Source organism: Dryas octopetala, chromosome 3 (assembly GCF_963921425.1).
Source record: "Dryas octopetala chromosome 3, drDryOcto1.1, whole genome shotgun sequence".
In the NCBI taxonomy this organism is placed as follows: Eukaryota; Viridiplantae; Streptophyta; class Magnoliopsida; order Rosales; family Rosaceae; genus Dryas; species Dryas octopetala.
In genome coordinates, this window is record NC_141368.1 from 806136 (window position 1) to 819294 (window position 13159).

A 13159-nucleotide genomic window follows, 5' to 3' on the forward strand; every position below is an offset into this window, starting at 1 on the left:
GTTGACCCTTTTATGGGAGAAATATTCACAGTGAGCAAAGAATACGGTGCGCTGTGCGCACAACTATTTTGAAAAATATCACTTTAAGTAATGGTTTTTTAAATGATTTATTTTTTTTATCCACAGAAATTCATTGAGCAAGGCCCAACGACATTTACATATAGAGACTGGTTGGGTTGGGGAACAAAGCCCAACGGCTATTTACAGTTTCTTTTTAATAAAGCCCAAAAGCCAATTACAATAATTCAATTCTCCAGAAATTCAAGACTTTAAGCATCCAATCCATTTTGGTTGAAGGTAAAAATAGAGATCAGAAAACAAAATTTGAATTAGCTAAATCATAGGTACAGTTTCACTTAAACTTTAATGAAGAAAAATATAGGGTATAGATACTGTAAAAGAATAACAATGGCATTACAAAGAGTAGGATGATCACTTTCCTGAAAACTTTGCAACAACTAATTCACTACTGTAATGATTGACAGCCAAAAAACAACTACAAAAGTTCAACCCTTTACCATCTTTGCTGGGCAGACCACTGGTTTCCTCATGCATCGCAACCTTCACTTTTTGAATCGAATTCTCCTTAAGTAACAACTTTACCAGTATATTGAATAAATCAAGTGGTTGTTTTCAATCTCTCAAAAGGTCTGGTGGTCTGTCACCTCAGCATCATTTAAAGGTTTAATGGATCTGCCTCGGTGTCCCTTTCCTTCGATGCTAGCCTATCTTCAGTCTCTGTTACATAAGCAAATAATTCCAACCATAAGCACCAAGAAATGAGGTGTTGGATAATCCAAGTACATATATGTAGGATTCAACGTTGAAAAGTTTCAGTTCATTTTTGTTTTTTACTACAATATTTACAACTCAAATATTCTTTAGATTTTCACCACATGGAGGCCTAAACAAATTGCTTTTAGTCCCAACTAGAGTAGTGAGATTATGGAGTGAAAATTGGACTTACTAGGCTTCTCTGCAATTGCCATGAGGCGCCTCTGCAAGAGACATGCTACAAACAGGAAAATTGAGCACATACCAAACATAACGGTCATGGGAAATGCATCAACCTTCAAACACAAACAAAACCAACTAGTTAGTTACTGAAGAGTAGAGAGAGAAAGACACAAATTCACATTCTGTTGTTTCTCTTTTTCTATTTTTGGTTAGAACATTTCTCAGCTGCACCCATAAGTTCCACAGTCAATATGCACAAAGAAGGTTGCTAACAGTATGTCCATTTCACCCCACAGCCCCAGGTCTAATGCAATGTTAAGGTCAGGAATCATATTGAAGAACAGCTTGTAACGTACATTATACAGCACAATGCAGACAAAAATATTGAGAGGAATGCGGAAGAAGTTCATGATGGTGCTCCTGGCCTCCTCAGGAATGTACTGGGATCTCATCTTCATAATGGATGGCCAGAATAGTCCTACACAAGCCTCAAAAGCACAGAATCCAAGAAGCTGGATACAACCTGCAAAAGAGATGCTCCCTCCTCTCACCTTGGAAGGTTCTACCAAGAACTGTTTGAAATTAGCAATGTTAGAGGACATCACAAGATTATAAGATAATTAAAAGATGCATTGAAATCCAGAACACACATTGGTAAAAATGGGAAGCAGGAGAGAGGCAGCTGAGACGGCAAAGACAATCTGCATATAGCTCTCTACTCTGGGTGATTGGCGAGCCATCAACCGAGATGCAAGGGAGCTTCCAAGCATTGAAGACAGCATGAAAGTTGCAAAAATAAAGCCATGTGGAATCTCTTCACCATTTGGGCTCAAAGCAGGAGTCCAGAGGAACACAAAGGTATACATCGAACCTTCAAACAGAGACTGTATTGCACCCAGTAATGCGATTTTCTCATCTGAACCACACAAAAGAAAATAATAAATGAGGGGGGAAAACATAGCTTGTAGAACAAGAGGGAAGAACAAATGAAAACACAACAAAGAAAAAGACTTCAAGTTAACTGAAAAATAGACCATGAGGTTGAAAAAAGACGAAAAGAAATAGCTAATGTTGGCGCATCAGAAATTTACAGTTCCTCATATCTATTTCCATATAAAAAGATCTCCTGTAAAGGATTAGTGGATAATGCTTAGGTACAACACCCTACAATGAATTTCCATATTTTACCATTAAACATAGACAATTTATCATCTGATATTTTCTCAAGTTTAAAGTATATAGGGTTAAGACTCTACCAGAAGCAATGGCCACAGCAGCACCCCGAAATTGGGTAAGCAAGTCTTTGCTCTCTGAAGGATCTCCATAATTCTCCGTCCATGTGAATAAAATGACAAACATTCCTATTGTAAGAAAGCATGAAGCAGCATCGAAGGGTGCCACAGGCCCAAGAGCCAATGCATCAACAAGTGTATTTCCAAGCAACCCAGCCAAGATAGCAACAACACCATTACCAAGAAATATCGCCTTTGAGAATGTTATTGACAACCATTGTTGTTCAAAACCCCTCTGCACAATTTAAGAGGAACATCACATATATGATTTAATGATGCAAGTGGGTAGCATTCCAAGAAGAAATCAATGGTACACAGTTCACACCCCAGTTAAGGGAAACACAGCCGAGTAAATGACTGGGCAGCTCCTAAATCCCTTAGACTATAGAGCCAGCATTATCGAAATCCAAGCCTATTTGAAAAAACATCAAAATGGAACAAGGAAACAAAATTTGCACCCCAAGCAAGTTTTTCGCATATGAATAATATAAAGCTAAATGTTAATAGTAACTTTCAAAGACAAAGAGACCATATTAATCACATGGTACAAGCTGACAGTGTTTAGACATTGCTCGCAAACTAGAAACTTCACCATCCAAAGAAATTATACATCTAGTGTGAATTTGTTAGTAAAAATTATAAATATAATGAATGGGCAGAGCAATGATCCCTTACCTTGTTGTGTTCTGCAACAAGCCATGACTCAAATGCTGAAAATAGAAGTGATGTGGCAATGCCTCCCAAAATACGGCCCAACATCAAGACATTGTAATGAGGAGAATGCTTGGTGATGCAGCTCAGTATGTAAGTTATACAATAAGTCACACAGGCCCTCTTTCGACCCCTAAATAAAGACATCATCAGTTAACAAAATGCTATTAATGTCGAAGAAACATGAAAACATAATAACAAAATTCAGAGATAAATCTCACTGTTTGTCTGCTAGAGATCCAACAATTGTCCCAAACAACATGGAGGAGCCAAAACCAGCAATGAAAAGCTGTCCAATCTCCCCTTTTCCAAATCCATATGTACTATACAGGTAGTAGACGTAAGGACCCTGCAACCAGTCCCCGGCTATTGCCACATAAACAATAATTGGTCAGTAATTTGATTTACACCATTTCCACTCAAATTAGAAAAATTCAAACATAATTAGTAATTTTTACTCAAATTCAAAACATGACTACTAAATGGCTATACGAATTAAAAAGTTGTGTGAAATTTTGAAGTACCAAATGCAATTACTTATGATGCACATATCAATTACTGTGGCCATGACTAGTCCATCAATAAGTTAAAAGGAACCAGCTGTGGCAACAGACAGAGTAATGACTCAACAGGTCAAACCATTACACCCAGTGCAAGCCAGATCCAACATCCTAATCGCCAATTAAATCTGTAAAGGCACTGAGTGGCTAGCATCTTGAAACTACTATTCTGGCTAAAAGAGCCAAAATGAAAGCAATGCCACCATGATTTTTCTTTGAGAAACAATAAAAGAATTCCAAAATTCTTATCTAAGTATGTCCAAAATCTATCAAAAAAAATCAGGAAACAGATTGAAGCACAGATCTCACAATTGGGTAGTTACAATTCCACTTGGTAACTCCGAAAAACTTACGAACAACATCAGATCAGATCCCAATTCACCAAATCCAGACACACACATACATACATTTGCACATACACGTAAATATATATATATATATATATTGAGAGAGATATGATGTGGGTTGAGATCTAGAGAGTACCCATCATGAGAGAGTAAATGACGAGGTAATTGTTCTTGAAAGAATTAAAAGCTGATGGGGTATTGATTCGGTCTTTGTTGCTCTTGCTGAGCTCCACCGCTGCCACCACCACCCCCAATACCCCAAACACCATGTAGTAGAATACCTCCATTGCCACCTACTGCACTGTAACACAGAGAGGAAGGGGAGAGGGAGAGAGAGAGTGAGATTCTAAGGTACGTAAAGAGAGAAATGGATTGTGTTATATATACACAACGAGGAGTAGCAGAAGGAGAAGGTGGGGCTTGTATCCTCTGTTAAACTTGTATTTCGACAAATCATGTGTTGTGCAGTATAGGCTTGTACGTTTGACTTTTGTGCGATCTAAATCTGTGTTGACTCCAGAATTATAGAGAAGAAGAGTGGGAGTGTAGGAGTAGGCACCGGTGGGACTGCAGAAGAGAGAAACTGCGACGACGCGCTATTATATTTTACAAGTGCCCGATTGCGTCGATCTGACACGTGGCGACATCAGGTTGCGTGATGGAGTGTTGTTGGTGTCGGTGGTTCTTTTGAGTGATTTAACAATCATGAACAGCACCAAACTCAAAATCCAACGGCTACCTATTGGATCTTGTACTGGAAAGGCCGTATTCGATCCAACTTTCTATGGGAATCTTCATGAATTTGATGATTTTTGTTGGTGTGGGATTCTATATTTCTATTTAATCAAGTGCTAAATTATCCATTTTATGACTCAAAACAAAAAATGGTAACTTATAGAAACTATGTTATACTAAAAGTAACATTATTTATGATGCTCTTGCTCCCATCAATTAGCTTATATAGATTTGATGGGTCAGCATATAAGAAATAAGGCCTCTATGAACTTAATTACATCGGTTGATAATTAATAAGCATATAAAATTAACAACAAAGCATGGGGAACAACGGGTTCTCTAACCCAATTGTCATCTATCAAAACTTGAAGACCTTCCACATCTCTCTCTTGCAAGAGAACTGTTATTCCTTACCTATCTGTATGAGATTTGACACAAAGAACCGTATCGGTTCTTAAACACTATGGATATAAACTAAATCTTGCTTGTATCAGAAAAAACATCTCTTATATGGGAAAATGCATCTGATGTACGCGTATGAGAAAATGCCCTTTATATGAAAAGAAAAAACTCATGATGAGCATGCATGTGAAAATGCCCCAAATATAGGAAAATGTCCCGAATATGAAAAAACACCCTTTATACTATAAATCGTCCCTTATACCAAAAAATGCTCCTCATATGAGTAAACATTTCTTATACAGAAAATATCCCTTATACAAGAAAACACTCATTACATTGGAAAACGCACCTAACGCGCGTGCACATGAAAACCCCTAGATGCAAGCACACGGGAACACATCCTTTATACAAAAATCACCCAATATCTAAGAAAATGCATCGTATACGAGAATACGCCCCTTGTATGGAAAAACTCCCCTTATACAAGGATATACCACTTACAGGAGAAAACGCCCATTTTACAAGAAATCACCCTTATACAAAAAAAGCCCACTTTGCGAGAAATCGCCCTTAAACGAGAAAATGTCATTTTTATGAAAAAACACTCCAAATGCGGGAAAATGTTCATTATACGGTAAAATGCCTCTTATACGAGAAATTTTCCTTTATACAGTAAAATGCCCTTTATACGAGAAAATGCCCTTATACATAAAATCATTCCTTATATGAGAAACGTCCCTGAAAATGCCGATTATACAGAAAAATGTCCTCAACTTAATTGCACTAGCATTTAAGAATAAAGCTCTATGAACATATTTATAACTCAGCATTAATTGAACTTTGATTTTGGTTTTTAATTCATAAAATGAATTGATTAGAAGTTTGAACTAACCGTCCTAATTATTTTAGACTACTTTCAATTCAGGAGCCATGTCCCATGTGCTAATTAATGCTCACATATCATATGACTGATGCTGACTTCGAATTTAGAAATGTGTACCCTTAATACTTTAATTGTAATGGCAATTATGGCAGTGCCAAATGCCTTACCTACTCCCTCGCTCTCCATACCACGTTGCCATGTTTTATAGTCAAACTTCGTATATTTTACAAGCACTATTAAATTCGTATGCTATATAAATACTCTTTTGCATATGTCACACTTATCAGTCGGTACAAAATAATAGGTTATACGTGTATTCTTGTTCTAGAAAATTTTTGATAAAATTGTAATAGCATGTTGTCATGCTAAACATAATTTTGAGAATTGTACTAAAAGCAATAAAGGCAGTCCCACCAAGTACTACTGAAGCATTTATCGTTTTGGGTTATATGGTCCTGCTACAGAACAAAGGGGTGAGGATGATAGAAATTCAAATAGCAATAGAATGGAGACCCTTGTTGAATATCCACCACAAGCTCAGATTCTGGGAAAGATAAAATTCTACAATATCATGGACCAGTTACTTTCAAATCAAGCACTCAAAAGATCTCAAACTATCATATAAAAGCAGAACAAGCAGAGACAGGAAAACAAATTGTTTCTTGTTGCAGTAGTACCTGATCTATAACCAGATTATGATCTGAAATTCCAATAGCTAGATATATAGATAATCTCTTTGTTTCAGTTGAGAGCATTCATTTAATGGCTTCTCTTACTTCAATCACCCTACACTCATCTTCATCTTCTTTACATCCAAATTTTCAATCCTCACCATTGGGATTTGCCTCAAAACATTGTCAGCATAATCACAGTACCTGCTGGCTCACTGTCAGATCAGTAAGATCCACAAGGCAGCAATTGCCATCACAGACCAACCCAAGGGCCCTGAAAATTCGTAGTGCAGCAACAAAACCAGCCAAATCACCAGGTAAACAAACTCTAATATGACTACTAAAATAATTGTATGGTCTTAATTTTTTCCATCTCTTAAATCAACCCTCACTTGGTATGTTTTTCTCTTTTGGAAATTAGCTGAAGAGGACTGGAAGACCAAGAGGGAAATTCTGCTGCAGAAAAAGGTATACCTCCATCTCTCTGAGTCCCTCTCTCCCTCTCTTTCATACACACACAGACCAAAATCCAATACAAGAGCAAGAAGTGAAGTACATACGAGTTTAATCAAAGCACTCAAGTTTCAAATCGATCAAAGTAGCTGGAACTAGAGACTTTTCAATCTCTGACATTCTCAGTCTATTAGCCCAACTAGGACAAGTGCTATAGTTTTTCTACTTCTGCTAGATAGCTCCCCAATCTTCAATCATTGCATAAGGCTCATTTTGTTCCATTTTGCAGGTGAGGAGTGTGGATGTGAAAGAAGCTCTGCGACTTCAAAAAGAAAACAACTTCGTGATTCTTGACGTACGGCCTGAAGCAGAATTCAAAGAGGTTGTTTGCTCACCAAGTCATTGCATTTCATTTTAAGTAGAAACTGAATAAACGATGAATATCAATTCAGACACCCTTAATTACCCTTTTGATGTCCATCTATGGTGGACATAGAATGATGAAATTGAATGTGATGCAAAAATACCATTCATTCTAATCTTGGTGGGAGTTTCAGCAGGCTAAGCTAATTACCAGAAAAATAAATGTTTCTGGTGCATGTAGGCTCATCCTCCGGGTGCTATTAACGTGCAAATATACAGACTCATTAAGGAGTGGACGGCATGGGACATTGCCCGGCGAGCTGCATTTGCATTCTTTGGCATTTTTGCTGGCACAGAAGAGAACCCTGAATTCATACAAAGTATTTCAATCGTTGCTTACTCCTTTAGACAACTTACATCCAGATTGAGAAACACTAATTCAACTGTTTGGTGTTTGGTATGTGCATGAGAACAGGTGTGGAATCAAAACTAGATAAGAATGCTAAGATAATAGTGGCTTGCGCAGCTGGAGGTACGATGAGACCAACCCAAAATCTCCCAGAAGGACAACAGTCAAGGTTTATTCCCTCAAAACTCAATTTCATTACAGAGTTTCAAATGTGCTTGTTTGTTCACTATGTATGATTGAGATTACTCACACTAGAATTCCTTCGTACGTGTACATACAGATCACTGATAGCAGCCTACTTGCTTGTCCTCAACGGTTATACCAATGTGTTCCACTTAGAAGGGGGCCTTTACTCGTGGTTCAAAGAGGGACTGCCATCAATTTCAGAAGAAGAGTGAAGTATTGGCTTCCAAAGGATCCCATGTTTTGTCCCTAAAATGAGTGAGTGCTAATGAATTGTTAGCCATAACTAACAGCACTTGTGAATTCTGATGCAAATCTCTTAAGTAAAAAGGTTTCGGTGTGGAATTTCAATGGTCTTGTTGTAATGGCAATACCAACATTATTTGGCAATTTCTAGCACTAACGTATAGAAAATATAATAGAGGTTGCAGACCAATAATTCAATCATAGCATGTGGATAATTTTTCTCAAAACAAAGGGTGTTTTTTTTTGCAATGGTAATTCACAAAAGTTAAAGATACAGGATGATTTATCGTAACAGCAACCAGAGATCTTGTCTCTTTCCACCGCCCATGTACATACATAACTTGCAACAGGACTGTATCAAAGTTGAAACTCAGCAAGAAAAGCAAGTCATTGTAGCGCAATACGATCCTAAAAATTTTAAGCTTTACAAGGTGTCATGAGATCATTTATCTTCTTTTCCTTATTAACCGGATCAAATGGTATAGAATATGAGATGAGTGATCATGAAGTCTCTTGAAGCCTGTATATAGTGATCTCTTGCTGCTTGAAATACCGCCGGTCCTCTTCATCAACCAGAACAAGATTCAAATAATACTTCACGCTGAATTTGTTATTGATGTTGCGATGTGTTGGTGTCAGTTCATAAGGGCTAAGAAACAGTCTAATGGGAATAGATTCACCTGAAAAGGCAAGCATATATGCATGTAAGCCATCCATCCGCGGAATATTGAATACACGCAGCAAACTGAGAAGTTAATCAACTGGTTTCTAAAAACTTCAATCACATTTTACCTGATCATCCCAATTAAAAATACAAATCTGGTCAAAAGTTTTTCAATTGTCATGTGTTTGTCAAACTACACATACAAGCATTGTTATGTTGAAGCCACCTCCCACCAGCATCAGCATTACTCAGAATATATAAGAAAGCAGAAGAATATAAACATACCTCTGACTGGAGCACCATCCATCAACTCAAACTTAGCAAGTGTCTCCGTCTCAACATGGGTATTGGGCCCTGACCCTGTTGACTCTCGACGCCTGATCTCCAGATCCATATTCTTTATCTTGATTCTTACAAGAAGAAAATATATCTTGCCAATAATGACGTCTTTCAGATGGTACCTACATATTAACACACCAATAATTAAAACCAAAATGTTTTCTTTTTTCTTTTTTGACAAACATATCATATTTCCGATTAACTACACTCTAGGCATGAAGTTCTCCTTGTAAAACCCACCCTATACAAGTGAGCTCAAGCTATGGCTGTAAAGGCTGGAACTGGATCGAGTCAACAGCCAACCCAATGTTTCCAGATTTCATCTCGTGCATGTAAACCACTAACAATAAACAGAAAACCCTAGTCATGAAATATGTTTTAACTTACTTGCTCTTGTTGTACTCAAACTCAATGTGTAGACAATCCTCGATTCCCACTTCCATCTGAAAAGGCAATAAGATTATAAGATTTATTGAGGAAGGATTAAAAATGGGGCTAGCTGTTGCAGCACTCTAAATAGATGCAACATGAACATAAAATGGTATTAAACTAATGGGTGAATGGGGAAAGCAAACATTTTTGTTTTCAAAAAGTATACCAGAGTTCCTATTTGTTAATCCCTTGTAAGTATGAATGTCAAAGAGTCAGGTTGAGATATTCACCATACAAACTATAGAATAATGTACTCACCTTGATGCTATTGTTAATAGATGGAGGTGGGGAATAGTTGCGAACCTGAAGCACAAAATGACATCAATATAAACTGTGAGAATGCTACATAAGTACCGACTGTAAATAGTACTGATAATCATTTAGATCGCAACTTTGTAAAGTTGTGAGTCTATGTAAATATAATTAAACAGAAAAAAACTAGAGAGAGAGGAGAGAGAGAGAGAGAGAGAGAGAGAGAGAGAGAGAGAGAGAGAGAGAGAGAGATTACCATAAAATCCTGGTATTCCACTATACTACCACCATAACCACGACTAACTGTGACTTTCAGAACATACCTAGAAAGAGCACAGTCACAATATGTCAGAGCAGAAATTATCATATTCAACATCATGTTTACCACTTACATTATTGATTTTAGTCACAATGGAAAAATTCTAAAGTTGGCAATGGATATAAATACTTCAATTACTTATGTATTAGTGAAGAACTTAATGAGTAACCAAAAGCGGTTCAACCAATGCATTGGTACATGGTGCATAATTTGGGTTTGCTAAGATAGTAGATACATTGTGCTTAAATTTTAAAAGAGAAAAGTAAAGTAGAGAGCAAATATCTTTATTCATGTAAAATATATGAAATCCATTCCAGGAATATCCATCAGTATCTATAAAAAGCACCATAAATATGCTACTACATTTTCTTACTCTTCCATTAGTTGGAACAGATACAAGGTAACATATGTTCTTACAGACAGAAACATGGATGGGGGAACAAACATCAAATACCTTCAGCTCAACATATATAAGTACTCAAAGTGTCATTACAACAACATAAGAATAAAAAGACATGTATCTATTGAAAGCTTTAAGACTTACCTAAGCCTCACATTCACCCCGTTGTAAGTTTCATACGGCATTTCAACTGTAGAAAACTCAAAAGGATATGTTTTCCTTTCATATATCTCTCCAGGGACATCAAGTTCACGAACTGTAAACAAAAGCAATACACTTAGCACTTCCTAGAAAAAGTTGGAGGGGGTAAAGCTGCAAAGTTAAAGCCAATTAAATGGAACACAATACATTCTTTTTTTTTTTTTTGTTAAACAAGAAATAGAAAGGTTATGGTGATGGTGATAGATAGCATATTAAAATTTGGAAGATTCTGATAGTTCCTTGCTTTTGTTCTTTCTTATCAAAGGGGTTGGGGGTCATTAAAAACAATGAACCAACTAGTTTCAAAATATGAGTAGAAACTGCCCAAAACTGATGGAAAGAAGCCGATGCGTACTCACCGAGGGAAGTAAAGTCATAAAAGTTGCCTCTGTCAAAGTACATCTCTGCAACACAAGTTAAAATTTCTTAGAGTGCTCTTATTAAGGGGTAAGAAACACTAGTCCTAGGAACTGTTATTGACCAGGAAGTAAGGAGCAACATTTACTGGAAGGAGAAGGTAGATTAGCACTTAATCTTCCAGAAAGAAGATCTCATGCTACTGTTTTCACATCAAACCTCCTATTTGCAAACCATGAAATATGTACCACACGGAAAACATGCAACAAAACATAAAAATACCTATTTGACCGAGGAGCTCAACTTTCACTCCATTGTGTTCAACCTTCTTCCCTTGAACTGGTTCTATAGAAATCTGAAAATAACACCACATGAAGAAAATATCACTAAATAAATAATCTTTATAGTCTAAACCATCCTAAAATATTTAACTTTGATGCGCCATAATGCTTGACATATAAAACAATGCAATTACACAATATACCTTCCCAGAAATGTTTTCTTGACTTTGAAAAAGTGGGACCACTACTGCTTGACCATTTTCCTTCTTTACGGGAACCTACAGAGACCGATTATAAAGAAGGTAAAAACTATCAAGAAAACAGCAGACTGCAATAACCATGAAAATAAAATGATTGTTGGAAGTAACAAGGAGCATAAGGTTTCATCTCTAATTTTTTTTTTCTTTACAGGTAGATTACCTGCTTGCGAGTTTTTGCATCAGAAAATGTGATTGAGATGTTGCAAGATGGTTTGAAAGCTCCGATTAAGTAATTCTGAGACAAATTGAAAATGTGCCAAATCAATACCCACACAAACCACAAGAAAAGAATGACTGCAGAAACCTTAAATGAAACCTTACCATGCTGATCAGGATCAAAATCCAATTCCTAATAGCTCTCTCAACAGACCTACAAAATTCAATGATAAAAAATATTTTAAAGAAAATCATCTCTGAAAACACGTAACAAAGCATGCCCTCCTGCTAACCAAGTATAATGACCAAATACCAAAGTTTTAGTTTCATTAAAAACCCATGAGTTTTAACTAGAAAAAAATTTAGAAATCATAATAGTGAACTTAGACACACATGATGTGCACTTAAAATAGACGCAAAAGTATCTGTTTATGCATAACATATTTGTTATATGCTAAAAAATCATAAATCGCCTACTTAATATCGCAATTTAAAATGCTAAAAGTGAATGCATGCTACGTCAATCACAACAACTAAAATGCACAACCACCCGATTTTTCAAAGCTCAGATTTTGTAAACCCTACATCTCCTAGATATAAAGATTTCCCAATTCAACTGCATAGATATGTGATCAACTCTAAATATATAATTGTGCAAAATAGAAATAAAATGGGGACTAATTGAGATCAAAGTCAATCGAAAATGAGCTTAAATCAGAGAAATGTTGTAATTTGACAACGAAGAATTTGAATACGTACCTGGAGATTAGGAATTAGCTGCACCTTATGATTAGATACCAGGAGATCGGCAAGAGCTGTGAATTGGGGATTTAGGGCAATACAGACAAGACGAACAACCTACTCTCATTGATCGACAGTTGTGAATGAGTACTCAAGTCTATTGCTTTCTTCAGGCCCCAAAAAAAAAAAAAAAAAGTCTATTGCTTTCTTCTTCAAGCCATGCTCGTTCTCACGTGCGATGCGCGTGACCGACCTTTGGCGTTCTATTTGTTTGAACTTTGAAGGCGAGGGCTGACTTTTTTTAATTTAAATTTTAATCAAACTAAAAATAAATTGAAAAACACTGGAAAATAAGAAAATTGAATAAATTTTTAAGGAGCGTGAAGAAAAAATGAGGGCAAATAAAACATTGGTTCTTCGGTTCTTCCCAACACCCCCCCCCCCCCCCCAACCACCTTTTTTCATTGAGAATTTCTGTTAGATTTATGGAATTGGACCAGGATTCTCTATCAATTTTCTTACTATGTTTTAATTTTAGCCATCAA

General features: G+C 36.6%; 3 protein-coding genes across 3 annotated transcripts; 1 reads left to right on the forward strand and 2 right to left on the reverse strand.

The window, feature by feature from the left end:
* Positions 1–287: 287 nt before the first annotated feature.
* Positions 288–4233, reverse strand: LOC147289190 (uncharacterized). The gene is made up of 8 exons (XM_086236296.1): positions 4004–4233; positions 3182–3326; positions 2925–3093; positions 2214–2484; positions 1608–1873; positions 1314–1529; positions 968–1070; positions 288–738 (listed from the first exon to the last, which is right to left on the reverse strand). Exons 1-8 carry the CDS (start codon positions 4152–4154, stop codon positions 677–679), a joined length of 1383 nt encoding a protein of 460 aa, XP_086092422.1. The 5' UTR covers positions 4155–4233; the 3' UTR covers positions 288–676.
* Positions 4234–6468: 2235 nt separating this feature from the next.
* Positions 6469–8317, forward strand: LOC147289191 (Rhodanese/Cell cycle control phosphatase superfamily protein). Its single transcript, XM_086236446.1, has 6 exons — positions 6469–6875; positions 6980–7026; positions 7301–7393; positions 7616–7754; positions 7850–7952; positions 8064–8317. The coding sequence occupies exons 1-6, from the start codon at positions 6650–6652 to the stop codon at positions 8179–8181; spliced, it is 726 nt and encodes a 241-aa protein (XP_086092572.1). The 5' UTR covers positions 6469–6649; the 3' UTR covers positions 8182–8317.
* A 110-nt stretch (positions 8318–8427) lies between these two features.
* On the reverse strand, positions 8428–12791 carry LOC147289192 (vacuolar protein sorting-associated protein 26A). The gene is made up of 12 exons (XM_086236445.1): positions 12633–12791; positions 12039–12087; positions 11878–11952; positions 11661–11735; positions 11459–11531; positions 11179–11223; positions 10763–10874; positions 10156–10222; positions 9906–9950; positions 9603–9658; positions 9162–9337; positions 8428–8892 (listed from the first exon to the last, which is right to left on the reverse strand). The coding sequence occupies exons 2-12, from the start codon at positions 12039–12041 to the stop codon at positions 8714–8716; spliced, it is 906 nt and encodes a 301-aa protein (XP_086092571.1). The 5' UTR covers positions 12042–12087; positions 12633–12791; the 3' UTR covers positions 8428–8713.
* Between the last annotated feature and the right edge of the window lie 368 nt (positions 12792–13159).